The sequence below is a fragment of the Eschrichtius robustus genome, chromosome 4 (genome assembly GCF_028021215.1).
Source record: "Eschrichtius robustus isolate mEscRob2 chromosome 4, mEscRob2.pri, whole genome shotgun sequence".
NCBI lineage: Eukaryota > Metazoa > Chordata > Mammalia > Artiodactyla > Eschrichtiidae > Eschrichtius > Eschrichtius robustus.
This window is the reverse complement of record NC_090827.1, coordinates 41,699,785-41,727,576: the sequence shown is the minus strand read 5'-3', so window position 1 is coordinate 41,727,576 and position 27,792 is coordinate 41,699,785. Positions and strand designations below refer to the sequence as shown.

At 38.4% G+C, this 27,792-nt stretch overlaps 2 protein-coding genes across 13 annotated transcripts in view; both read left to right on the top strand.

Annotated features, from left to right (window-relative positions):
* The window catches only part of SH3D19 (SH3 domain containing 19), a 179,475-nt gene that overhangs the window by 81,391 nt on the left and 70,292 nt on the right, over positions 1–27,792 (top strand). The gene's annotated exons all lie outside the window — the stretch shown is intronic.
* On the top strand, positions 363–22,041 carry LOC137764429 (glycine cleavage system H protein, mitochondrial-like). Its single transcript, XM_068543634.1, has 2 exons — positions 363–399; positions 21,404–22,041. The coding sequence occupies exons 1-2, from the start codon at positions 363–365 to the stop codon at positions 22,039–22,041; spliced, it is 675 nt and encodes a 224-aa protein (XP_068399735.1).

Below are 27,792 nucleotides of genomic sequence, written 5' to 3'. Positions count from 1 at the left end.
GATCTACTCCAGAGATTCTCATTCAGTAAGTGTGGAGTGAGTGGATCCTGGGAATCTGTGTATTAAAGAAGTCCTCCAGTGATTCTGATGCAGAGCCAGGTTGGGAACCACTGGGATAGAAGACAGCAGCTGAGTTGGGACGGGGACTATGAAAGAGACGAGCTGGGTAGAAATGAAAGCTAAGTCGCAGGAAGACTTGTGTAAGAAATTGGGTGAAGTTAGCCTCGGTTTGGAAGTTTGGGGAGGGGTATGGAACAGAAATAACTGGCTTCCAACACCTGGAGGGCTGTATAGAAGAGACTAGCAAAACTGTTCCTCTTAAGTGCTGTTCCCTCTAAGAGGAACCAGGGAACCTCGGAGGAATGGCTAATTCTAGGTCCTGGGAAGGGGAAAGTACAGGTAAGCTTGGACCCCTAGTGACAGAAAGTAGGAAATGCTCAACTAATGGGGTCATGTCAAAAAGGCCTAGGAGGCAGCTTCTAGAGGCTCCCACTGGCCAAAACTGGGACAATTTGAGTAGCAAAAAATTTTTAAATGATAGTGGATTCTAACACACTGGATTTTTAAAAATCCATGTAGAAGAAGAAATAGAATCAGAAAATTATCATTTTATAATTCTCAATGTAATAGTTGATTCAGGCAAAGATCACCAGTGGCTCCTAAAACTTGGGTAAAAAATTGTTGGAGGAGTAGATATTCACACTCCCATAAGATGATATTTAAGTTTTTAATTATAAAGGGGAAAATGTACCTTTTCAATGAAGAGATCTGGTGATCACATTCTTAATCAAGTGGTCAACTTATATACACATCACCACTAGTGAGACAACCTGACGGTATGTGGCTCCAGCTGATGCTTGAGCAGTGTACACAGATATCACTTATGTAGTAGTGTTCCTGGCCAAAAAAAAAGGTAATGTTATGAAAAATGCAAAAAGGCTAGAAAAATATTCTAGATTAAAAAAGGCTGTGATTTTTTTTAATCTGGAATTTTAAAATCTAGATTTTTTTAAAAAAACCAAAGAACACTTTGGGGAATTCCCTGGCGGTCCAGTGGTTAGGACTCCATGCTTCCACTGCCGAGGGCCTGGGTTCGATCCCTGGTCAGGGAACTAAGATCCCACAAGCCACACAGTGTGGCCAAGAAAAAAAATAAAGAATAAAAATAAAAAAGAATAAAAAAAACACTGGGGATAATTAAGAAAATTTAAATACGAATTTTATTTTAGATAATATTTGATTAATATTACTTTGTTTAGGTGTATAGTAGGAAAGCTGTTATGTGGGAGAATGTCCTTATTCTTAGGAGATGTATGTAGATGTATTAGAGGTGATGCAGGCTTATGTTTGCAGCGTACTCTCAAATAATTCATGAAGAAAAAAAACAGCAAGAGATAAAACAGAGTAAATATTGGAAGATATTAATAATTGGTGAACAGATGATAAGTATATATGGGTGTTCATTGTACTGTTTCTTCAACTTTTCTGTAGACTTGAAATTTTCACGATAAAAAGTAGCAGTGGAGGGAACGGTTCTGTGTGTTCTGTGGCATCCCAGAGGGTAGAATATGCGTCTGTGGGTGGAACCTTGAGGGGGTGGATTTCTGCACAACGCGAGGAAAGATTTCCAGGCGTAACAGGTCAAGGATGGAATGCGCCATTCTGTAGGGGAACATGTCAGGGAAAAGCTGGACAAATTAGTGCTGGGATAAAATAGAAAAGGTTCACGCATGGCTAAATCATGATTCTAGATGGCTCCAGCCCTTGCTCATTCAGTAGCCGATAAATATCCAGGCTCAGGATACAACAGAAAGCAAGAAAAAGTCTCCAGCTTCGTGGAGCACAGAGCGCCCATTGTTTGGGATTTACATTCCCAGTCTCTCACGTCAGGATCCAAGTCTTCCTAGCTCTGCTTCAGGCAATGCTTGTGGTACTCAGTCTTCAACCTCTAATTTATACTTTCAGGTTCTCAAGGACTCTGCTGCTGGTCTTGGTAACCCTACCAATTAGCGTTGTGCCTGGTCCACAGTGAGCACTTAATAAATGAATATGGAATAAATGTCAAATGTAGTTCAAAGAGAGAAAGGAAATGCCAGTGTTTTTCCCTTGCCGATTGGGAAGAACCTGACTCTCAAAAGCTCGCCCATGACTGTTATTGAATGTTTGTTACTACAGCGGCAAGGAGTAATGCCCTATAAGAAAGGAGAAATGTTTTCCAGGAAAGGCCATTGTTGTCTGTCCGGGGTGTCTGCTGAGATTGGCAGTGTGACCTCCTCTTCCCCTCCCATCCTTAGCTGAGCCGGGCCACCCTGCCAGTCCAGCAGTGCATCAAGCAAATTAATACCTGCTGCATCAACAGAGCAGAAAGGAGAAAATATAAATAAAAGTCACTTAAATTTGGCATGTTTTTTGGTTCTCCTCAGGCCACTTGGCAGCAAGAACATGGGCTCAACGCCCAGCAAGGATAAGAGAGATGCATTTCTTTGGTTTGTGTTTTTCTAAGGCCAAACACTCCTATAGCTTTCACAGAGAGAGGTGAATAAATCTGGGACGGCTGCCTGTTCTTTCATTTTGGTGCTGAAATAAGAAGGAAAGTAAAACTCTTGACAAGTTAAAGGAAAAGTCTTATTAGGTATAGGTCAACACTAAGACCCCAAGCTAAAAAACATCACTAAAGCATTTTCAAGAGGCTTGCAGGGTGCTTTTTGATTAGTTTGTTTTGTAGAAGTCAGAAATATCTGAATTCTTCTTGTCTTTTCGTTATTCGTTTAAATCCACCATTTCCCAAATTGCTGTCCCAGGGAACATTCTTTGTGGTATATTAGTTAGGATGCAAGAAGTGAATAATTAGTGCATGCAAAAAGTTTGGAAATGGTGAGTTAAGACAAAATTAGACATATTTCTTTACTGAGAGTCTTTGATATTCTGAAGTGCATTATAAAACTCCAAGTGAGAGACTTACTATAAAGGATTTTTAAAATTTGTTTGAATTTGTTACTTCCTTTCCCAGACACAGCTATTAATAACATCTAGAAAAATGTACTATGGAATGGCAGTTTGGGAAACTAATTGAGAGGGAAGTAAGAGCTAAAGATAATGAAGAAAGTTAAGCCCTGTGGCAATCCGTGCCAGCAATGGAAAATTAGGAACTCTTTTTCTCACCCCACCAGCTCTGAATAATAGATCCCAGTGACTTATGGAGGCTGAAAAACCAGCTACTTTGCCTTAAATGCTTTACCAACTACAAGGAAATAGTTTATAGCAGGAAAAAAAAAGAAAAGAAGGCAGCAAAACAGAGAACCCTTAATTTATTTCTCAAAAATTATCATTTGAATATTAGTCTTCCTAAAGCCTGTCATAATCCCCTTTGATACCCATTTATAAAGTTCAATGGAATTTCAGTAAAAATCACAAAATTTTAAAAATATTAGACAAAATGATTCTAAAATTTATAAGGAAGAACAAGAATAACCAAATAACCAAGACAACTTTGAAGATCAAGACCAGGAGGTAGACTCTTGCAAGTGTTTTGTTAGCAGAGAAACAGGTCAAGGGAACAGGATAGAGAGTCCAGCAAAGACACAGATGGATACACATGGTTCTGTGCCACATGCTGTGATGGAGCCAGCAGTACAGGTCAGCAGGGAAAGCGGACGTGTCAACAAGTGGTGCAGTTGATTACCCGTATTTAAAAATCTAGATGGAATTTGCTTTATTTTATCCTGTAGGGTAGAATCTAAAGACACAAAAGTAAAAAAGTAAAACATTTTGAAGAAATACATAAGGATATCTTTATGACTTTAGAGTAACGAATGAGTTCTTTTTTTTTTTTTAAGTATTTATTTATTTATTTATTTATGGCTGTGTTGGGTCTTCGTTTCTGTGCGAGGGCTTTCTCTAGTTGCAGCAAGCGGGGGCCACTCTTCATCGCGGTGCATGGGCCTCTCACTGTCGCGGCCTCTCTTGTCGCGGAGCACAGGCTCCAGACGCGCAGGCTCAGCAATTGTGGCTCACGGGCCTAGTCGCTCCGCGGCATGTGGGATCTTCCCAGACCAGGGCTCGAACCCATGTCCCCTGCATTGGCAGGCAGATTCTCAACCACAGCGCCACCAGGGAAGCCCACGAATGAGTTCTTAAACAAGTACAGACCATAAAGAAAAAGACAGATAAATTTGACTCTGTGAAAACTTTAAACTTACGTACATCGAGACAGCAAAAGCATGTGAAAAGACAAGTCATGACTGCAATGCACATAGGCAACAACAGTTAGTGTCCAACATAAATAAAAAACTATGCATCGAAAGAAAAAGACAAATAACTCAGTAAAATAGGGGCAGGGAGCTCAGAAAAGATGAAACCTAAGGAGCCAACTAATATTTGAAAAGATTCTTTACCTTGCTACTACTAAGAAGATGTGTTCCATGGGATAATGAGGTACCCTTTCACTTCCATTGAGTTGGTGCAGATATCTCAAAGATTGACAGTAACAGTTCTCAGAGATTGAGAATAAATTGGTACATCATATTTAGAGAGTAATTGAGCAATGTCTGGTAAAGCTAGAAATGCCTATACCATACAACCCAGCAGGTGTTATATACCCTAGAGAAATTCTTTCACCTGTGCCAAAGGAACTACGTATAGGAATGTTGAGAGTAGCACTCTTTGGACTGAGGGAACTACAGCTACATGTGACAACATAGATAAATCTCAGAAACAGAATTTTGGATGATAAAAAGCAAGTTGTAGGGAACTATATCCAATCTCCTCGGATAAACCATAATGGGAAAGAACATTTAAAAAAAGAATGTGTGTATGTGTATTACTGAGTCACTTTGCTGAACAGCAGAGATTGCCACAGCATTGTAAACCAACTCTACTTCAATTAAAAAAAAAAAAGCAAGTTGTAGAAGAAAAATAGGTACAGTATGATACCATATATATAAAGCAGAGGTCAGCAAATGGTTTTTATAGGACATGAGCGTAAAACTGAGTGAAATTTTCTTTGATTATTTCTGAAAGAGGAAAACAAAAAGGAGGAAGTAATCAAGAATGTTCAGAAAAAAACATGATCAAACACTGCTCCCATTTCATTTCTACTCATAGTCTACTCCTGTAGTTCCCTCTACCTGAAGCACTATTTATTGCTCTGTGGATTTTTATCTCATTTTGTTACCCAAGAGTTAAACAAGTAACACATGAAAACATTTTTTAGTAGTACAGAAATATGTGGTGTCTGTCTTTATTCCACAAGCAACTATTATTAAAGGAGTCTGATGGTTCAGTGTCTATTCTAGTCTGCTTTCTATGCACATACATAGTATATATTCAAATAATATTTAGAATAAATGAGGATATATATATATATGTGTGTGTGTAGTGTGTATGTATATATATGTGTGTATATATATTCATATATATATATTTATGCCAACTTGCCTTTTCATTTGTATTTTAGAAAGTTTTATCATGCCACTTTCCACTTCATTGTTTTTTTCAACTGCTACATAGAATTTTCTATTGTAGTTATATTATTATTTATTTAACCAGTCTTTTGTTGGTAGCATTTGTATTGCTTATTGATAGCATAACAGGAATGATGCTGCAGTAAACATCTTTATGTTCATATATTTGTGTACATGTGTGAGAAGACCTCTTGCTTCTTACAAGATAATTTTTTACTCAAGTTTCTTTCGAACTCCTATTCTCATTCACACTTAAAGTCTGACATTTTATATACCCTACATTTCTATTTTCTCCCCAAATCTCAGATGGCTTCATGGTGGTTTGGTCCCAGCGCAGGTTCAGTAGGGCCTGTTGCAACCACCATCCCCATAATGTGGCCTGAACTGTCACCCACACAGGGAGGTACATGAACTCAACATGAAGAATATTTATAGCACATAGTTTGGCGCACTCACAGTTAATAGTTGATCATATTAAAACTCATAGCAACCACTTTATCATTAAGAATTTGAAAGGGTCTTGGTTTTCTGCATTGGTACCCTACTGTTGGTCTTATAAAGATGTTTAGGATTTTATTTTGACACTTTACCATTATCACATTATGGTTTAAATAGATTAGCTAAAAGCAAAAGATTTAACTTGTTTTTGCTTTTCTCCTTTCTAAATATGTCTATTAAAATGTCATGCTCTGCTGGGCTTAGTTTAACTACTGTCATTCTGTAGCATTTCCCTACCCTTATGTTCTGATTCCCATACCTCTATATATAAACTATAGCTTGTGTGTAATTACTTTCTGGCATTATGTTTTCTAAGCTATAAGAAAAACATTACTTTTGCTGTAGCATCTCTAATGCTGTAAACAAGGTGAAAAATTAAAGTGTATGCAGGTTTTGGGGGGAAAAATCCTTTTGCAGTGGGAGATGAGAAAGGATTATTAACATTTTATGTCATTCTACAGAGAATATATACTTTTTATTGTGGTTTTAAGAAATGTGACTTTAGCATTCCCCCCTAGTGTGATGGGAATGAAAATGAAGCATTTATATGGTTTATCAGTTGGGTAATTGGAAAGTTTTATCAGCTGGCCTATCACTGCCCTAGTGCTTAGTTGGCGGGGGGCGTGGGGGGGGGCGGGGGCGGGCGGGGAGCCTCTCTGAAGCTGTTTCAAATTAAACTATCAGCAGGCAGTTAACTTTGGAACAGCAGCTGGTCTTGTGTTTGCTGCTTTTCTCAAGACTGGCAGGTGCGGCCCGCACTTCTCAGCAGTCCAGGGAGCACGTGGACGTCCTGGCCCTTAAATCTTTTCATCCTAATTCTTTTCTCTCTTTCCCTTGGGTTATATTTTATATTCGTTCTTTACTTTTCTGCAGTATAATTTAGAAGCAGTTATTTACACAGTTCTACAAAATCTATATTAAACAGCCTTTAGGTGAGTGAACTTTGTATACATCTTTGTGGATCTCTATCTGCCCTTAAGTTATGATTTTACCCTGATTAATAAATATCCTTGTACAACTGGACTTTAATTTTTTATTTAAGTGCTTTCCTTTACTGGCAGAGCATGATCACATTTTTCAATGTGTGTATTGAATAGGACTATAAACCATAAAAGTGTACTAACTAATTCCTGGAAGCATCTTAGTGTGGACAGAATTCCTAAACAGTCATTCAGAAGCCCAGTCACCTGCTGTCTCGTTAACAGTAAACTGCTGTTGATCAAAATTCAGTCTTGTTTCATACATAAAACCCTTCCTTTTTTTCTTTTTTTTTAAATTGAAGTATAGTTGATTTACAATATTGTGTTAATTTCAGGTATACTGCAAAGTGATTCAGTTATATATATGTATTTATATGTATTTTTTTCAGATTGTCTTCCATTATAGGCTATTACAGGGTATTGAATATAGTTCCCTGTGCTATACAGCAAATACTTGTTGCTTATCTATTTTATGTATGGTGGTGTGTACCTTTTAATCCTATACTCATAGTTTGTCTCTCCTCTCCTCCCTTTCCCCTTTGATAACCATAAGTTTGCTTCTATGTCTGTAAGTCTATTTCCGTTTTGTATATAGATTCATTTGTATTATTTTCTAGATTCCACATATAGGTGATATCATATAATACTTGTCTTTCCCTCTGACTTCATTTCATTTAGTACAATATTCTCAATATCCATCCATGTTGCTGCAAATGCAATATTTCATTCTTTTCATAGCTGAGTAACATTCCATTGTGTATATATACCATATCTTCTTAAACCAATCACCTGTTAATGGGCACTTGGGTTGCTTCCATATCTTGGCTATTGTAAATAACGCTGCTATGAACATTGGGGTGCATGCATCTTTTTGAATTAGTTTTCATCTTTTCCAGATATGGAATGGAATTGCTGGATCATACAGTAGCTCTGTTTTTAGGTTTTTAAGGAACCTCCATACTGTCATGAAACCATTCTTGAAACCAGAAATCAGGCCTGCTCCCAAAAAAATAATTTCAGGGTTGAGGACTTCCTTTTTGATGAGGGGCTCCTCTGGACACCAAATCAGAGCATTCAGTTCTGCCCCGTGACAAGTTTTTGTCACTTTCCATCTCGTTCCAGTTGTAGAGCAGCTCTCAGGAGATGCAGAGTGAGCCTGCCCACCCTTGCACAACACTTCTATTGATAAATGCAGCAAAAATAAGGCAGGCGTGCCAAAGAAGGACTTTGTGTGTGACTCTCTCTCCTTTTGGAAAGGAGAATTGAGAATCAGTACCCTTTGATAATTAAGAAAATAAAAGAATAGAAGGAAAGTATAGATTGTCCGAATGCTTCAGAGTAACATTGTATCTAAAATACAAACATCCCATCAATTGTAAACCTGTTTCCTAGAGATAAAATTGTCCCTGGCTGCACTGCCTTGTGCAGACACTCCAGGGATGTTATCAAGGAATGACAAGCAGGCCTTAAAGTTTATCACCATCTCTTGCCCCGTAGTTTCTCTTTGGTTACAGGTTCCAGAGAGAAGCTCTAAACAGAAAAAGTCCTTATATGCTAAATTGCACTCTTCGGAATTTTTTTTTTTTTTAATTATTTAGCTTTGGGGTTGGTCGGGGCGTATATATTGATTAACGCTGCCCAGGTATGCTGATGAACAAGCAGAAAGAGTCCAGCTCTAGCAGGAGTTTTAAAGAGAGAAGCAGGGATGGTGTGGTCTCAGAAGAAGAGAGCTTGTGTAAGAAACTACCTTATTTCCAGTGCTGCATGAAGTTCAGCTGTACTTCCTGCTTGTGGGAATTCCTGAGATAACCTTGTATACTCATAATGAAAATTCCTTTTATTTAATTCAAGTTTAAAGGGTTTCAGTTGCTTTTAACCTTACAAGTTAATATAATATCATTAGAAGGAATATCAACAATACTGTAATTTAGAAATGAAAATCACATACTTACATTGGCTTTAGGACTATCCCAGACTATAGCCTTGATTCTAGGATTTATTTCCACAGAGGTTAGGGTACCATGAGTATATTGACCAAATCCCTGCCATACAATATACTGTGTGAAGAAGAAAATGTATTGCTTGTCTTATGAACACTGACAGCAGATCTATGCCTTGGTGAGTAATAGAAGGATTTACCATTTTGTCTTCTTCAAAAAAAGACCAAAAAACAAAACAAAACAAAACACCCCTCTTTTCTTTTCTTTTCTTTTCTTTTAGTTTTTTTAAACATCTTTATTGGAGTATAATTGCTTTACAATGGTGTGTTAGTTTCTACTTTATAACAAAGTGCATCACTTATACATATACATATGTCTCCATATCTCTTCCCTCTTGCGTCTCCCTCCCTCCCACCCTCCCTATCCCACCCCTCTAGGTGGTCACAAAGCACCGAGCTGATCTCCCTGTGCTATGCGGCTGCTTCCCACTAGCTATTTTACATTTGGTAGTGTATATATGTCCATGCCACTCTCTCACTTCATCCCAGCTTACCCTTCCCCCTCTCCGTGTCCTCAAGTCCATTCTCTAGTAGGTCTGTGTCTTTATTCCCGTCTTGCCCCTAGGTTCTTCGTGACCATTTTTTTTCTTTTTTTAGATTTCATATATATGTGTTAGCATACGGTATTTGTTTTTCTCTTTCTGACTTACTTCACTCTGTATGACAGACTCTAGGTCCATCCACCTCACTACAAATAACTCAATTTCGTTTCTTTTTATGGCTGAGTAATATTCCATTGTGTATATGTGCCACATCTTCTTTATCCATTCATCTGTCGATGGACACTTAGGTTGCTTCCATGTCCTGGCTATTGTAAATAGAGCTGCAATGAACATTGTGGTACATGACTCTTTTTGAATTATGGTTTTCTCAGGGCATATGCCCAGTAGTGGGATTGCTGGGTCGTATGGTAGTTCTATTTTTAGTTTCTTAAGGAACCTCCATACTGTTCTCCATAGTGGTTGTATCAATTTACATTCCCACCAACAGTGCAAGAGGGTTCCTTTTTCTCCACACCCTCTCCAGCATTTATTGTTTGTAGATTTTTTGATGATGGCCATTCTGACCAGTGTGAGATGATATCTCATTATAGTTTTGATTTGCATTTCTCTAATGATTAATGATGTTGAGCATTCTTTCATATGTTTGTTGGCAATCTGTGTATCTTCTTTGTAGAAATGTCTGTTTAGGTCTTCTGCCCATTTTTGGATTGGGTTGTTTATTTTTTTGATGTTGAGCTGCATGAGCTGCTTGTAAATTTTGGAGAGTAATCCTTTGTCAGTTGCTTCATTTGCAAATACTTTCTCCCATTCTGCGGGTTGTCTTTTCATCTTGTTTATGGTTTCCTTTGCTGTGCAAAAGCTTTTAAGTTTCATTAGGTCCCATTTGTTTATTTTTCTTTTTATTTCCATTTCTCTAGGAGGTGGGTCAAAAAGGATCTTGCTGTGATTTATGTCATAGAGAGTTCTGCCTATGTTTTCCTCTAAGAGTTTGATAGTGTCTGGCCTTACGTTTAGGTCTTTAATCCATTTTGAGTTTATTTTTGTGTATGGTGTTAGGGAGTGTTCTAATTTCATTCTTTTACATGTAGATGTCCAGTTTTCCCAGCACCACTTATTGAAGAGGCTGTCTTTTCTCCACTGTATATGCTTGCCTCCTTTATCAAAGATAAGGTGACCATATGTGCGTGGGTTTATCTCTGGGCTTTCTATCCTGTTCCATTGATCTCTATTTCTGTTTTTGTGCCAGTACCATATTGTCTTGATTACTGTAGCTTTGTAGGATAGTCTGAAGTCAGGGAGCCTGATTCCTCCAGCTCCGTTTTTCTTTCTCAAGATTGCTTTGGCTATTCGGGGTCTTTTGTGTTTCCATACAAATTGTGAAATTTTCTGTTCTAGTTCTGTGAAGAATGCCATTGGTAGTTTGGTAGAGATTGCAGTGACTCTGTAGATTGCTTTGGGTAGTATAGTCATTTTCACAATATTGATTCTTCCAATCCAGGAACATGGTATATCTCTCCCATCTATTTGTATCATCTTTACTTTCTTTCATCAGTGTCTTATAATTTTCTGCATACAGGTCTTTTGTCTCCTTAGGTAGGTTTATTCCTAGATATTTTATTCTTTTTGTTGCAATGGTAAATGGGAGTGTTTTCTTAACTTCACGTTCAGATTTTTCATCATTAGTCTATAGGAATGCAAAAGATTTCTGTGCATTAATTTTGTATCCTGCTACTTTACCAAATTCATTGGTTATCTCTAGTAGTTGATGGTGGCCTCATAGAATGAGTTTGGGAGTGTTCTTTCCTCTGCTATATTTTGGAAGAGTTTGAGAAGGATGGATGTTAGCTCTTCTCTAAATGTTTGATAGAATTCGCCTGTGAATCCTTCTGGTCCTGGGCTTTTCTTTGTTGGAAGATTTTTAATCACAGTTTCAATTTCCGTGCTTGTGATTGGTCTGTTTATATTTTCTATTTCTTCCTGGTTCAGTCTTGGAAGGTTGTGCTTCTCTAAGAATTTGTCCATTTCTTCCAAGTTGTCCATTTTATTGGCATATAGTTGCTTGTAGTAATCTCTAATGATCCTTTGTATTTCTGCAGTGTCAGTTGTTACTTCTCCTTTTTCATTTCTAATTCTATTGATTTGAGTCTTCTCCCTTTTTTTCTTGATGAGTCTGGCTAATGGTTTATCAATTTTGTTTATCCTCTTAAGAAACCAGCTTTTAGTTTTATTGATCTTTGCTGTCATTTCCTTCATTTCTTTTTCATTTATTTCTGATCTGATCTTTATGATTTCTTTCCTTCTGCTAACTTTCTGGTTTTTTTGTTCTTCTTTCTCTAATTGCTTTCGTGTAAGGTTAGTTTGTTTATTTGAGATGTTTCTTGTTTCTTGAGGTAGGATTGTATTGCTATAAACTTCCTTCTTAGAACTGCTTTTGTTGCATCCCATAGGTTTTGGGTCGTCATATTTTCATTGTCATTTGTTTCTAGGTATTTTTTGATTTCCTCTTTGATTTCTTCAGTGATCGCTTGGTTATTAAGTAGTGTATTGTTTAGCCTCCATGTGTTTGTATTTTTTACAGATTTTTTCCTGTAATTGATATCTAGTCTCATAGCGTTGTGGTCGGAAAAGATACTTGATACGATTTCAATTTTTTTTAATTTACCAAGGCTTGATTTGCGACCCAAGATATGATCTATCCTGGAGAATGTTCCATGAGCACTTGAGAAGAATGTGTATTCTGTTGTTTTTGGATGGAATGTCCTATAATTATCAATTAAGTCCATCTTGTTTAATGTATCATTTAAAGCTTGTGTTTCCTTATTTATTTTCATTTTGGATGATCTGTCCATTGGTGAAAGTGGGGTGTTAAAGTCCCCTACTATGATTGTGTTACTGTCGATTTCCCCTTTTATGGCTGTTAACATTTGCCTTATGTATTGAGGTGTTCCTATGTTGGGTGCATAAATATTTCCAATTGTTATATCTTCTTCTCAGATTGATCCCTTGATCATTATATAGTGTCCTTCTTTGTCTCTCATAATAGTCTTTGTTTTAAAGTCTATTTTGTCTGATATGAGAATTGCGACTCCAGCTTTCTTTTGATTTCCATTTGCATGGAATATCTTTTTCCATCCCCTCACTTTCAGTCTGTATGTGTCTCTAGGTCTGAGGTGGGTCTCTTGTAGACAGCATATATACGGGTCTTGTTTTTGTATCCATTCAGCCAGTCTTTGTCTTTTGTAGAGCATTTAATCCATTTACATTTAAGGTAATTATCGATATGTATGTTCCTATTACCATTTTCTTAATTGTTTTGGGTTTGTTATTGTAGGTCTTTCTCTTCTCTTGTGTTTCCTGCCTAGAGAATTTCCTTTACCATTTGCTGTAAAGCTGGTTTGGTGGTGCTGAATTCTCTTAGCTTTTGCTTGTCTGTAAAGGTTTTAATTTTGCTGTCAAATCTGAATGAGATCCTTGCTGGGTAGAGTAATCTTGGTTGTAGGTTTTTCTCCTTTATCACTTTAAATATGTCCTGCCACTCCCTTCTGGCTTGCAGAGTTTCTGCTGAAAGATCAGCTCTTAACCTTATGGGGATTCCCTTGTATGTTATTTGTTGTTTTTCCTTGCTGCTTTTAATATGTTTTCTTTGTATTTAATTTTTGATAGTTTGATTAATATGTGTCTTGGCGTGTTTCTCCTTGGATTTATCCTGTATGGGACTCTCTGTGCTTCCTGGACTTGATTAACTATTTCCTTTCTCACATTAGGGAAGTTTTCCACTACAATCTCTTCAAATATTTTCTCAGTCCCTTTCTTTTTCTCTTCTTCTTCTGGGACCCCTATAATTCGAATGTTAGTGCGTTTAATGTTGTCCCAGAGGTCTCTGAGACTGTCCTCAGTTCTTTTCATTCTTTTTTCTTTATTCTGCTCTGCAGTAGTTATTTCCACTATTTTATCCTCCAGGTCACTTATCTGTTCTTCTGCCTCAGTTATTCTGCTACTGATCCCTTCTAGAGAATTTTTAATTTCATTTATTGTGTTGTTCATCACTGTTTGTTTGCTCTTTAGTTCTTCTAGGTCCTTGTTAAATGTTTCTTGTATTTTCTCCATTCTATTTCCAAGATTTTGGATCATCTTTACTATCATTATTCTGAATTCTTTTTCAGGTAGACTGCCTATTTCCTCTTCATTTGTTAGGTCTGGTGGGTTTTTGCCTTGCTCCTTCATCTGCTGTGTTTTTCTCTGTCTTCTCATTTTGCTTAGCTTACTGTGCTTGGGGTCTCCTTTTCACAGGCTGCAGGTTCATAGTTCCTGTTGTTTTGGTGTCTTTCCCCAGTGGCTAAGGTTGGTTCAGTGGGTTGTGTAGGCTTCCTGGTGGAGGGGGCTAGTGCCTGTGTTCTGGTGGATGAGGCTGGATCTTGTCTTTCTGGTGGGCAGGTCCATGTCTGGTGGTGTGTTTTGGGGTGTCTGTGGCCTTATTATGATTTTAGGCAGCCTCTCAGCTAATCGATAGGGTTGTGTTCTTGTCTTGCTACTTGTTTGGCATAGGGTGTCCAGCACGGTAGCTTGCTGCTCGTTGAGTGGAGCTGGGTCTTGGCGTTGAGATGGAGATCTCTGGGAGATACTCGCCATTTGATATTACATGGAGCTGGGAGGTCTCTTGTGGACCAGTGTCCTGAACTTGGCTCTCCCACCTCAGAGGCACAGCCCTGACACCTGGCTGGAGCACCAAGAGCCTGTCATCCACACGGCTCAGAATAAAAGGGAGGAAAAAGAGAAAGAAAGAAAGAAGAAGATAAAATAAAATAAAATAAAATAAAGTTATTAAAATAAAAAATAGTTATGAAAAAAAATTTTTAAGCAATAAAAAAAGAAAGAAAAAAAGAAAGAAAGAAAGGAGGGAGCAACCAAATCAGAAAAGAACAAATCCACCAATGATAACAAGTGCTAAAAACTATAGTAAAAAAAAAAAAAAGACAGACAGAACCCTAGGACAGATGGTAAAAGCAAAGCTATACAGACAAAATCACACACAGAAGCATACACATACACACTCACAAAAAGAGAAAAAGGGAAAAATATATATATATCATTGCTCCCGAAGTCCACCTCCTCCATTTGGGATGATTCATTGTCTATTCAGGTATTCCACAAATGCAGAGTACATCAAGTTGATTGTGGAGATTTAATCCGCTGCTCCTGAGGCTAACACCCCTCTTTAATGTGGGATTTCCTAAAATACAAAATACAGCCAGACCCATGAATTTTCAAACATTTATTTGCATATACTCCTTGACATTTTATATATTGTGAATAAATCCCAGAAGTGATGAAAGTCTTAAATCATTTTCTAATACTCTTCAAGACACCTTCCCCCTTCCTCTGATTTTAAACCTTCCACCTGTGGAGAGTCAGTGAAAGAAGACAAGTTCTCAAGTTTCCTTGGTAATTGATTCACAATTCTTACTTATTTAAGTGTTTTTTTTGGTGATTTCCTCTCAATGTTCAGCTGTAGGTGAGGCAGTGATGAACAGTAACTAAGAACTCGGGCTCTGGAACCAGACCATCAAAGTTTAAATCCTGGCTTCATCATTTGTAAGCTGTGAGACCTTGAATGTTTAAATTACATAAACTCTTTTCTCATCTGTAAAATTGGGATAACAATAGTACATTCCTCTAAGGGTGGATGTGGGGATTAAGTGAGTTAAAAGATGTAAGGCATTAGAGCAGTGCTCAATAAGGTTGGCTATTATTACCATTGGAATGGATGTTATCAACTCCAATGTCCTTCATTCCAGGTGGATTAAGTAATTGATTCTTATTAAGTGGAATTTAAATTGGGATCTTGGAGTTTTTAAAGTTTCATATTGAAAAAAAAATTTAGAGTAGCAGGTAGAATAGAGATCATCCATTCAAAGTATATGATAGATGAGGAAACTGACATTACAGTTATGCTCAGAGTAGTGGCTTGGCTGTAACTGGACCTCGGACCTCTGAACTCTTCTCACGGTCCACTCTCTGTGTCTGACAACTATCAGGATCCTTGGTCCTGAGCCCTACATGCCCTGTGTCTCCAGGAATTCACTTATAGCATTAATGCTATCAGATGCTTTATGTACAAGGGTGAGTCACCTCTCCCCTCTTCTGTTTGGCCCTTACTTGCAGAGAGTAGAGACTTGATCTTGGTATTATTTTATAATAGTCATTGTTGAGAATATAGCCTTCAGATCTCCCATAGGTTTGTTCTGCTTAAGCCTGAGGCAAAACCACAACTTGCATTTAGGGTAGGCCTCATGTTGGGAAAGGATCGTGACTTAAAAAAAAAAATCTCCATGGAACATCGATGAATGCAAATTTGATATCAAACAAATGTATTGGGGTTTCTGTATGATGATATATTTGAAAGTGGGATTCACTTATATTCAACAAATAGTTATTGTGTGTGATAAGCATTTATAGGGCATTGAAGTAGTTTTATACTAAATCTAGGGAATTGGAACCCTAAAAAATAATCTACAGAAATTTTGCCCCTCTCTGATTTACCTTACACTCTTAAGGTTAGCAGTCTTTCTGTCTTCCTCTTACTAGTACTTCTCTTCTCTGTAAAACAGCACTCCAGATGTTCTTTCTAGTGGTGTTAGTCAAAGTGGCAAGCCCCATTATTGGGCCTTCTTGACCTCACTCCTCATTTTGAACATGACCTCACCTTGAGAAAAAAATATTTGGGTTTTGACAACGTTACAGTTCCTGTAGGGGATCTTTTCTAGTACCTCCTATAATCTCTTGCAAATAAAACATGGAAGAGCAGAGTTTGCATAATCAGAGTGGGGGTTTTTTTGGTTTTTTTAAAATTTTTTAAAAAATTTGTTTTATTTTTGGCTGCGATGGGTCTTTGTTGCTGCGTGCAGGCTTTCTCTAGTTGCGGCGAGCAGGGGCTACTCTTCGTTGCGGCACATGGGCTTCTCATTGCGGTGGCTTCTCTTGTTGCAGAGCACGGGCTCTAGACGCACGGGCTTCAGTAGTTGTGACATGTGGGCTCAGTAGTTGTGGCGCACGGGCTTAGTTGCTACGCAGCATGTGGGAGCTTCCCGGATTAGGGCTCGAACCCATGTCCCCTGCATTGGCAGGTGGATTCTTAACCACTGCACCACCAGGGAAGTCCCAATCAGAGTGTTTAAAAAAACACAATGGTGATAAATGTAACATTAATGTAAGATGTGAGCAACGGAGGGAACTGGGTGTGGGGTATACGGAAACTAGTAATCTTCACAACTTTTCTGTAAATCTAAAACTATTTACAAAATTTTTTAATTTATTTTTTAAAAAGGTCTTCCCCCCACCCCAAAATACATATAAAATTACTGTGACAAAATAAGTTACAGCAATTCAGTATTAGCATAGTGAACAGTTTTTATTCTACTTTACCAGATAATCTAAGATAAAATGGTCAAGGCTGAATCACTTCAATAAGAGAAAGGTCACTATTCTTATACGAAGTCCTAGTTTGAAAACAAACATTTCTAAGGAAATGTTAGATGTAAAAGGGAATATGAGTACAGTCTTTATGTTAAAATTTAAAAATGAGGCCTAAAGTCATTATCTGAAACATTTTGATATCCAGGGACAAAAAGAAACAAACAAACTGACCAACTAAAGACTGCTTCCTAATTACTTCGGCATAGTTCTATCTAGAGCACAGATCACCCTGCATGATAGTTCATCATTATATGTTTATAAGTCTCACTCCCCACATGAAGGCAGTTGTTCATCTTTGTATCTCCAGGTTTGGTACATGAGAGATGATCAGTTAGTGTTTCCCACCTTGAGAAGAGATACTTTCAAGTGAACTAGAAACAACTAGAAATCTGAGGATCTCAAGAAGTGTACTCCATTTTGAGGCTACTTGCAAAAGTAAATAAATGATGTAGAAAACGCTTTCTGATTTGTGCTTGTGTCGGTTATCTCCACACACTGCTGTTTTCTCCGGCTGCTGAAATCCTCCAGAGGCCCCGCTGCCCCACCACCAAGCATAGTCCCACATCAGCGAACTTTCTGGTAGAGGTGCTGGTGGAACGAAGAGGGGACCTTTGCTGTTCCATCCCGGGAATCCCACCCCGTCTTTCTTAGACCCTTGCCGTCAGGGTTGTGGCTTGTGGGAATGAGGTGGGATTAGGAGGGGAGCTTGGAAACATGTCTTAGATTCTAACCCCACCATCGGTAGTTATGTTTCTTTCCTCTTTTGTCTCCATCTCCTTCCTTCTTCTTTTCTTGAAATTCCAGGAAGAACCCTAAGTATTGTTGGACTGGGTTCAACTCAGACTGAAACAGTGGTACATCTCTCCTAGGAAAACTGTGGCCCCAGTTTTAACAGAGTGTTTGTCTAGAAGCAAAATGTGTAATATTATCACACCACCTTCAGGTGTGTGGGGGGCTTTCCTCTTTTCGCAGCTCCATTAAAACAGGAATGATATTTGCTACCTAGATAGGTGGGACGTGTAGGTGGTGGGAGTTACTAAATAATGTATCTTCTTTCTTAAAAGTAACGTCATTAAGAAAAAACAAGTCTGTCTACCCGTCCATCTGCCTGTCTGTCCACGCACCTACCTGTCCATCCATCTGTCCATCCACACATTCATTTCAGTTGATTCCCGTTGTCAGGAATGCTTGTAACAGGAGGGGCCATGGCCCAGGAAACAATTGACGTATCTTATAGGCATTCTTAAGGTGACATAGGCATTGGTGGCAGGTGAGCAGGATGACCCTGGCCCCCCTAGAAGTTTGAGTTAGGACTGGACTGTTGTGCTAAGCCCGTTCGAGAAACGCCAGCCCTGGACTAGCTGGGAGCTTGAGGAGCGGCTCTGGCTTTGGCTGCTGCAAGGAGGTAGATGTGACTCTTCCTATCTGCACCGTCTTGCCACTCAGTACCCATTTTATTATTTTTTAAACTTTGATTATACTTTACCATCTCTTTCAATTGCATTTCATTTGAATTGACATTCCTGATTTGTTTTATATTTGCAATATTATTTTTTAAAGGATATCTGGAGATGTCCTTAGGTTGTCCCACACTTCCTAATGTGGATTAAAATTGCCTAATTAAAAAAAAAAAGAAAAAGAGCTCACCTGTTTACTTTTCTGTCTTTTCCACTAAACTATAAGCTCTTTGAATGCGGGGCTCACCATTTTTATTCTTGTCCCCAGCACCTAGGAGAATCTCTGGAATGTAGAACACACTAAGGAAGTAATAGTTACACTAATGATTTTTAAACTCTAGGTGTTCATGTTCATTTAATTTGATTATTAACTCCCTCTTTTAAATTTTCATGCTGGAGCAATAGGGTTTGTAAAATATATACATCATTTTCTTCTTGTAAACTGTTTTGCAGTTGTATACATTGCTGCTATCCATACTAGGTTACTGGGGGATTTTCACCCCATAATGGCATTTAGGTTGGACCTAGCCTGCTACTTCCATAAAGTGATTCATTATCTGATGGTTTGAATGTAATTTTAATTATCATAAAGTCGTGACTTTGATATAAACCGGTCACTTTTTTTACTTTTTGCCATAACAAATCTTTTTTTAAAATAACTTACAAATTATAAAAGTAATAATGTTCATTACATAAAACTTGGAAAATACAGAGATACAGGTAGATAACAAATCATATGCAGTGGTGTCCTGATAAATGTTCAACAACCAGCTAAGTGTAATTGCAATATGAATGTTGGTTGATACTTTTGTTTATATAAGTAAGATGACAGTGAAACAACCAAAACATAGGTCAGAATTTCCACCCATTTTGTCAGTGACCTGAGCAAATTCTTTGCTGATTCAGATAATAGTTTTCAAATACTGGAAGACTGTTTCCTCAATTTTGGGGGATATTCCTCATGGAACAGCTACAAACACAACATACTTTTATTTTGAATCTGCATTATTAACATTTTCTCCATCACTTTCTTAAGTCCAGACAATCAGTAAAATGATAAATTCAACCCTGGTTTGCCAATTGTTGCGGTGTAAATACTCCCACCTTGGCCGCATGACACCACTGATGATGAATCGGAAAAAGTTGCACAGTAGCACATCATTATTATAGTATTTCCACCATTCAGAAATGATAGGCATACATCATCTCAAGAGCATAGATAATAGTGAAATGTAGTAAAATAATTAGGAGATGGTAAGTTTTGAGTATTTATTACCTTTTTTATGTGATTTATTTAATTGTAAGTTTATATAATTTAAATAAGTTTATATAATTTTTAATAATGGCTATGTTTAAAAAACTGGCCTGTAGAATTTCTGAAAATTTAATTGTCAGCTTTCATGAGCCAGTATGAGCTGTCTCCAGCACACTGCTGGGTAGATGTGTTCTCACTTTTCTTGTATAAATATAAAATATAAATATATAAATTATATATGTGTATATATAATGTGGGTATATATATAATATGTGTATATATATATATATATATATGGCTTTTTAGGTAAGATTTAAAAAATAAGATTGGGATCACACTGAATATTCAGTTTGGCGATCTGTTTATCTACCTTATAGAAGTAAATTCTGTACTGGTCACACTCTGTTGCTTTGCCACAGACTGTACTTTAGGCCATTTCACTGTGGTATAGCTGGTCACAAGGCAGACTGGGTGAGAATGGCTGAATACAATGCCTCTCCTCTCCAGTGTGGGAGGGAAGAGGAAAGAATGAATGGGGAGGGGACCCCAGAAATCTCCTGAGTAGCAGGCCGGTTATATCACAGTGTGGCACTGGTGTGGGCTGCTCATTCCTCAGGCAGAGTCCTCTTGAGAGCCTTGGTTCATCCACATTATGTATAGCTGCACCCCATCCCTGCCATTCTCTCCTGTGTTCTCTTCGGCATTTTCTTGCTTCCCTCCTTTCTGCTGCTTTCTAATGCTTATAGCAGACAGATTTACTCTCTTTGAATCTTTCAAAATGTCCTGTAAAGATAGAACTGCTGGGACTTCCATGGTGGTCCAGTGGTTAAGACTTCACCTTCCAGTGTAGGGGGGTGCAGGTTCGATCCCTGGTCGGGGAGCTAAGATTCCACATGCCTCGCGGCCAAAAAACCAAAACATAAAACAGAAGCAATATTGTAACAAATTCAATAAAGGCTTTAAAAAATGGTCGACATAAAAAAAGTCTTAAAAAGAAATAGAACTGCTAGTTTGGGGGCAGTTGTACTCGGTGTCTGCAGTCTTCATCAACAGTCATACCCTTAAATGAAGTTATCTTCAAATATCTAATGTGTATCCTAAAACCTGTTTTTCTGTGGGCTTCCTAATCTAGCGATTTACTATACCTGTTAGGTAATTTCATGTAACTCTTAGTAGTCATCATTTTAAATGCCTTTAAAGTCTTTTGACTGCCAAATATGTTCTTGTTTTACAATGAAAAAGATTTCCAGTGGCTTTGCGAAAACTAGGTATTAGCTGGTAGGTGCACTGCTTGCACTCCTTATTGTAATGGAGAAGTTGTTGAATATTGCAGTAAACGTTTTCATGCCTGCCCGCTCGCTGCTGAAGTTCTGTTCCAGTTCCCAGAGGAGAACAAATCTGCATGTTTGTTGTTAGAATGAGCTCAGCTATCTCCGTGTTCTCTTTTACAATTCTTAGTCAAAGTTTTAAGCTTTAACAGAAACTCCAAGAACTGCCAGCTTTTGAAGTACTTGGTTAAAGGATTTTTTTAATGTATTTGTTTTTATTAGCAAAACAAAAGCCTTTTTAGGCCTTCAACATATGAAATTACATTGATCAGATTTTTCTGTTTTGTATGTTTATTGCTTCATTATTATTTCCTCCACCATTGATTAAGCCTATTTTATTCTGGCTTAGACATCATTGAGATTTGGTGAAAAGATAGAAGTGTAATGCTGTAGGAAACTATAAAAGGGTAAAATGAAAGACTTAGCCAACCTAAAACCTTTGATCAAGAAATTACAAAGCTGCCAGCTCGCTCCGGCCCGGGGCCGCCCCCGCCCCGCCCCGCCCCCGCCGGCCGGGGGTGCTCTAGATGCTGCGCGGAGACCCTCTGCACCCCTGCGAACGTGGCGCTGCAAGTGGCGCGGAGCGTTCAGGCCGCGGTCTGCAGCCTGCGCGCCATCTCTGCGCCCAACGCGCCTTGCCCGCCGCGGGCCTGGGGACTGAGGGCGGGCGCCGTCCGGGCGCTGCGCACCGGACCCGCTCTGCTGTCGGGTCGTAAATTCACAGACAAACATGAATGGGTAACAACAGAAAACGGTGTTGGAACAGTGGGAATCAGCAATTTTGCACAGGAAGCTTTGGGAGATGTTGTTGTTTACTGTAGTCTGCCTGAAGTTGGGACAAAATTGAACAAACAAGAGGAATTTGGTGCTTTGGAAAGTGTGAAAGCTGCTAGTGAACTCTATTCTCCTCTATCAGGAGAAGTAACTGAAATTAATGAAGCTCTAGCAGAAAATCCAGGAGTTGTCAACAAATCTTGTTATGAAGATGGTTGGCTGATCAAGATGACACTCAGTAACCCTTCAGAACTAGATGAACTAATGAGTGAAGAAGCATATGAGAAATACATAAAATCTATTGAGAAGTGAAAATGGAACCCCTAAATAAACTAGTTTGAAACAAAACAAAACAAAAATAAGCAATTACAAAGCTGAGAAATGGGTGGCTACGACATTCACTTTTAACAGAGATTTAAAAAAAATTATTGGTCTAGAAAAATCTTGTAGCGCCTTATAACAAATAATTTATGCATTTTTATTAATAACATTTAAATCTAGCTTTTAAAAAATATCTGCCTCACTATTTCAAATAAAAAATGGAGCCAACATTTTAGAAGTAATATCTTTGTAAAGTTTTAAAGTCAGTGTTTCAAACTGACCTAATTTTCTATCTTATTGGAAGCATCACTTAACTGATATTTTGATCAGTTTCAGATGCTTAAAATATATGTTTGTTTTTGCAATGAAAAATAGCAAAACTGCCTTGTGGCAGTTTTATTTTCATCCCATAGAGAATGGAGAGGGGACTTCCCTGGTGGCTCAGTGGTTAAGAATCCTCCTGCCAATGCAGGGGACACGGGTTCGAGCTCTGGTCTGGGAAGATCCCACATGCTGTGGAGCAACTAAGCCCATTCGCCACAGCTACTGAGCCTACGCTCTAGGGCCTGCGAGCCACAGCTCCTGAGCCCGAGGGCCACAACTACTGAAGCCCGCGCACCTAGAGCCCATACTCCGCAACAAGAGAAGCCACTGCAATGAGAAGCCGGCGCACCACAACGAAGAGTAATCCCCGTTCACTGCAACTAGAGAAAGACCACGCAGCAACAAAGACCCAACGCAGCCAAAAATTTTTAAATAAATAAATAATGGAGAAACACAAAATCATGTTTCTCACCTTTTTTCTTTCCCTGCTGCCTTCTACTAAACCCACTGATTTTTCATATGCTATTATTAATAGTAAGGTTTCATTTTTTATGAGAGGATACTACAGTGGTTAATTGAGATGAATTTGATCTCATTTGAAAACTACCACATGCTGAGGTTAAGGCATATTCCCAAATATTCATATGCCTGCACACACCCCTTTGTTTGGAACATATTTTGTTGCTAGCCCAGCTCCAAATATCAGCTGCTTCTGGAACTTCTGAGTTTTGGTACTGATTTTGATTGTCCACGTCATCAGGAGACACCAAGCATCTATGCTATGCAGTTATCTCTTCTAGGTTTCAATCCTGAGTTATTCAAAGTGAGTTAGGAATGATGTCAAAATGAAGGCCAAAAATATTGGTCTATACTAATTGTACCTCCACTAAAAATTAATCCCCTCACTTTTACTCTGATAGATTTATCAAGTTGTGTGTGGAGTGTAATTCCTCTTTTCCTCCTTCTATCCTTCCTACCTTGTCCTCCTGCATCCTTTATATGACCTAAAATTCAAATAATCTATTAATCAGATACTCTCCCTTATCTACATATATATTCCTTTGATTTTTTTTTTCAGTGTCCCAAGGGAATAGAATTAAGCTCAGGTTATTTTTTAAGTGTTAGATTTGTTCATGTACTAAGGAAGGAAAAAGATAAATAAAAGCTGTAACCAGGGCTTCCCTGGTGGCGCAGTGGTTGAGAGTCTGCCTGCTAATGCAGGGGACACGGGTTCGAGCCCTGGTCTGGGAAGATCCCACGTGCCACGGAGCAGCTGGGCCCGTGAGCCACAACTACTGAGCCTGCGCGTCTGGAGCCTGTGCCCCGCAACAGGAGGGGCCGCGATAGTGAAAGGCCCGCGCACCGCGATGAAGAGCGGTCCCCGCACCGCGATGAAGAGTGGCCCCCGCTTGCCGCAACTAGAGAAAGCCCTCGCACGAACCGAAGACCCAACACAGTCAAAAATAAAATAAAATAAAAAAAAAAAGCTGTAACCAGAAATGTTAGAAGAGAGCTCATCTCCATAACTGACATCCAAAAGTGTTACCAGCTACGTCTCTGAGTTTACAGCAGCAGTGAAGGGGTGGGGTCATTACCTCTTTCTGCATCCCACCCTCTTCCATCCTTTTGCATAATAGGACCAAGAGAATAGAAAAATAGATTACATGTTCTGATGAGAACTGTCATAAAAAACACACTTATACCAAAAAGCAGATTTTTCTAGATAGGTGAAAAATTAATCTGTTACGAGAAACTCTTCCTCCTTCTCTTCTCCCTGAATATTTTTTTCATCCTTGAGCAGAGGGTTTTCACTTGGTGTTTGCTTCTTATTATCTAGGCATTAGGACTCTGTATATGGTCTGTGATGTAGGAAACATCTGCCTTTAATTGTTCCTTCTGTAGTGTGACCAAGTGACTCTGGATTTCCACCAAACTTCCTGTGTCCTAATTTTTCTTGCCACGTGGAGTCCCCTGCCAGTCTCCTGTCTGTCACAGGAGTTTATCCCAGGTTTTCCCTAACATCCATAAGGAAGTGTCCAAAGGGATGTGGCAACCTTTTCCAGCAGAAGCTCTGCTGCAGGATGACAGATTTTAGGGAAGGGTGTGGATTTTCTTTTTTTTCTTTTTTAAAAAGAACTTCTCTTTAAATTATTTAAAAGTCATTGTTAAATAGGGTGGAATTGCATGAGTCATTTGTCTTTAGGAGACTTGTTCTTTACTTATGATCTAAAATATTTTATGGCATGGAATCTGAACATGCCAAAAGTACTTTAAAAGTTGTCTTAATTTTTTTAAATTGGCCGTACTTATTTTTTTTAATTTAAGGTTTATATGCAATATCATTCCAATATGTACATTGCCAGAGAAGGAGTTTATAGACTAGCAGAGGAAATAATACAACAAAACACCTCTAATACAAGGTACCAAGAATATGAAAGACCTAATTTTAAGAAAAGCAGAACTACACACAAATTGTGAGCTCCTGCCCACAGGCTTCTCGCTAGACCATGAGCATCTTACAGCCAGGGACCATGTCCTAATTGTAGATCTTATTTCTTTGGTATCTAGCATAATACCTGGAATAAAATAAGCATTAAAGTTCTTGGTTGAAAATTAAAAATTTCTCTTCATAACTGGGTACATGCCTGTCTTTTGGTCAAAAATACAGACATCATCAGCTAATAAGACAAAAGTTTGAAAAATCAGGCTCTGGATGTTTTGGGTGCTTCAAACTTGAAACTGCTTGAAACTGCCATCTATTTATTTGACGTTTTATTATCCCTCACTCTGTCCTGGCATATATATAATGGACACCCCTTTAGGACCATGTGATCCTTTTCATGCAAATAACTTTTAATCATAAAATTTAATCCTCCTATATTGCTATATATCCAGCAAGGAGAGGGGTAAATTTTAGCCCTTTTTCTCTTTCTAGGTTTTCTATGTAAACTCGTCCTGTAGATCACTTTAGGTTGACTATAAAGGAAAGATATAAACCCAGAAAAGATTTATTCTGATTATTATTTCCTTGGTTCATTCAATAGGTGTTTGTTGAACACAGTTATGCATCAGACCCACGGTTTTCACCCTTTTTGTGTTAACATCTGAAGATCCAGCTAAAGACCCTATTCTCACATGTTGCAGTAAAAGCCACCTTTCTTAGGTGCTCACTTGACATTATGCCTATTCCTCCTCTCAGAATAAGTTGTACATGCTCTACATCATATAACATAACCCACAGTTGCATCTGATTAATATCACTGTATGCTATTGTGTATGAGACATGCTTTGAAATTTAGCAGCACACCAGTGAAGTTTGTGCTGCTTATTGGTTGGGAATTACCAGAGGCTTAACTTATAAAATTACTCCTGAAATTCCATTAATTGACACTTAAAGTACAGTATTTGTTGCCAAATTACGTGCCATGTCGATGCCATCTCTTAATAAGGTGAACCTGGCCAGTTTTCCATCTACTGTTAGGCGAGAGTTCTGTTCTTTGAGCACCAGATGCTCATCAAGGTGACATTTCGTAGGAAAAATACCTATTTTAAACATCAGATCCAGACACTTTTGGCAAGATGTGCATACAAGATGTACCTGGGAACTGAAACCAACAGAACAAAGCCAGCAGCAAAATTATTTCTGGGGATTTGCTTATTAAGTAGATTGTAAGTGGGATCACCTGTGCTATTCAAGTTACATGTGTTTCTGTCTGTGAGTAGGATTGAGTTTGCATTAGTTCAGTGAGCACGTGATCCCACTGAGCTGCACTATAAAAACGAGTGGAGACCATCTCTTTCCTTGAGAAGTTTGCAGGCTAATTAGGAAGTCAAGACATGCATGTGTGGAAAAAAAAGAAAAAAACAAAAACTATTGGAAAGGACAGGGCAACATATTCTAATTTTAAATGTACTCTAGTTATTAATAGTAGAATTGAAAGCCTCTTGCAGGATCTTTGAACACTTTTGTGGGATTTGTTTTTTAATAGAGCTAAAGAAATATGAAACTCTGCAGAGCTACTGATCACCGTGCCCATTTTGTGAAAAACGTCATGGGAAGCATGACCTAAAGGAACAGAGATCTGTGTTCTCAATGGGGAAAATACAGCACTCACAAAAGCCTGGTGGTCTGCTTTGTTCTCTTGGCTTTGTTGTTGCTTCAGCTTCGTAGGAGATTAGGTACATGAGAAGCATGCATTGTGAATCTCAGAATGGTTGTTAAGTTGTGAATAATAATTGCAACTGAAATGCGAATGGTCAATTATTTGAATTTATAAGGTAGGGTTATGATAACTACAGGGCAACTCAACTGGCGTGGGCAGAATAGCTCCAAAAATTTCAACCACATGTAATTATGGACTCCAGAAGCTTGTGTATTGGCAAACAGGGTGGGAAAGAGAACTAACATTTTTTGAGACTCTAATAAATGCCAAGCACTGTGCTGTATATTTTATGCAGTATTTTTTCATTCAGTTTTAACAACAAGCCAAAAGATGGACATTCGTATCCACATATTACAAATAAGAAAGTATCCCAGCAAGTAAGTAAATTGGCTGAGCTCAAACAAATAGGAAAGCAGGTCTCTGGCCGGCTCCAGATTCTGTCCTTTTCCCATTACAGTCATTATACCCCGGAGGTACATCATGCATCCTGTTTGCTTTCTCTCTGCCTGTCCTCTGTATTCTTCATGCTCACCGGCACACTGTCAATAGAACTCATTTTACAAATTTTATAACAGGTAGAGTGTGTTAATGACACTCATTTAAATATGTATTAACTTTTTTGTCCAGAAACCAAATATGTAAATAAAGGTTATACGTATGATTTTCTTGTCTTTGAAAAAGATTAAGTAGAAAAATACCTGATGTAACTTGATGTTATATTATAGATCTCAGTGATTATACTTGAGCTGTCAATGTGATGAAAAAGTTAGTGAACTCAGAACTCATACAACTTTTTGCCTAAAGCTTTCAGAGTATTAATAGAAGTATTTTATAGTTTTGTTTTAGTTTTTAACTCTAGCAAAAGTCATTCTAATTGGATCTCAATTATTTTTCTTTACTAACCTTTATTTTCTTTTTTTTTTTTTTATAAATTTATTTATTTTATTTTACTTATTTATTTATTTATGGCTGTGTTGGATCTTCGTTTCTGTTCGAGGGCTTTCTCTAGTTGCGGCAAGTGGGGGCCACTCTTCATCGCGGTGCGCGGGCCTCTCTCATTATCGCGGCCTCTCTTGTTGCGGAGCACAGGCTCCAGACGCGCAGGCTCAGCAATTGTGGCTCACAGGCCTAGTTGCTCTGCGGCATGTGGGATCTTCCCAGACCGGGGCTCGAACCCGTGTCCCCTGCATTAGCAGGCAGATTCTCAACCACTGCGCCACCAGGGAAGCCCCTAACCTTTATTTTCTAATTCTGA

Coding starts and splice junctions, on each gene's coding strand:
- LOC137764429 (XM_068543634.1), top strand. CDS start 363: ATGGCTAATTCTAGGTCCTGGGAAGGGGAAAGTACAG. Junction 400..21,403: donor CTGGGAAGGGGAAAGTACAG/GTAAGCTTGGAC, acceptor CCTTTGATCAAG/AAATTACAAAGCTGCCAGCT.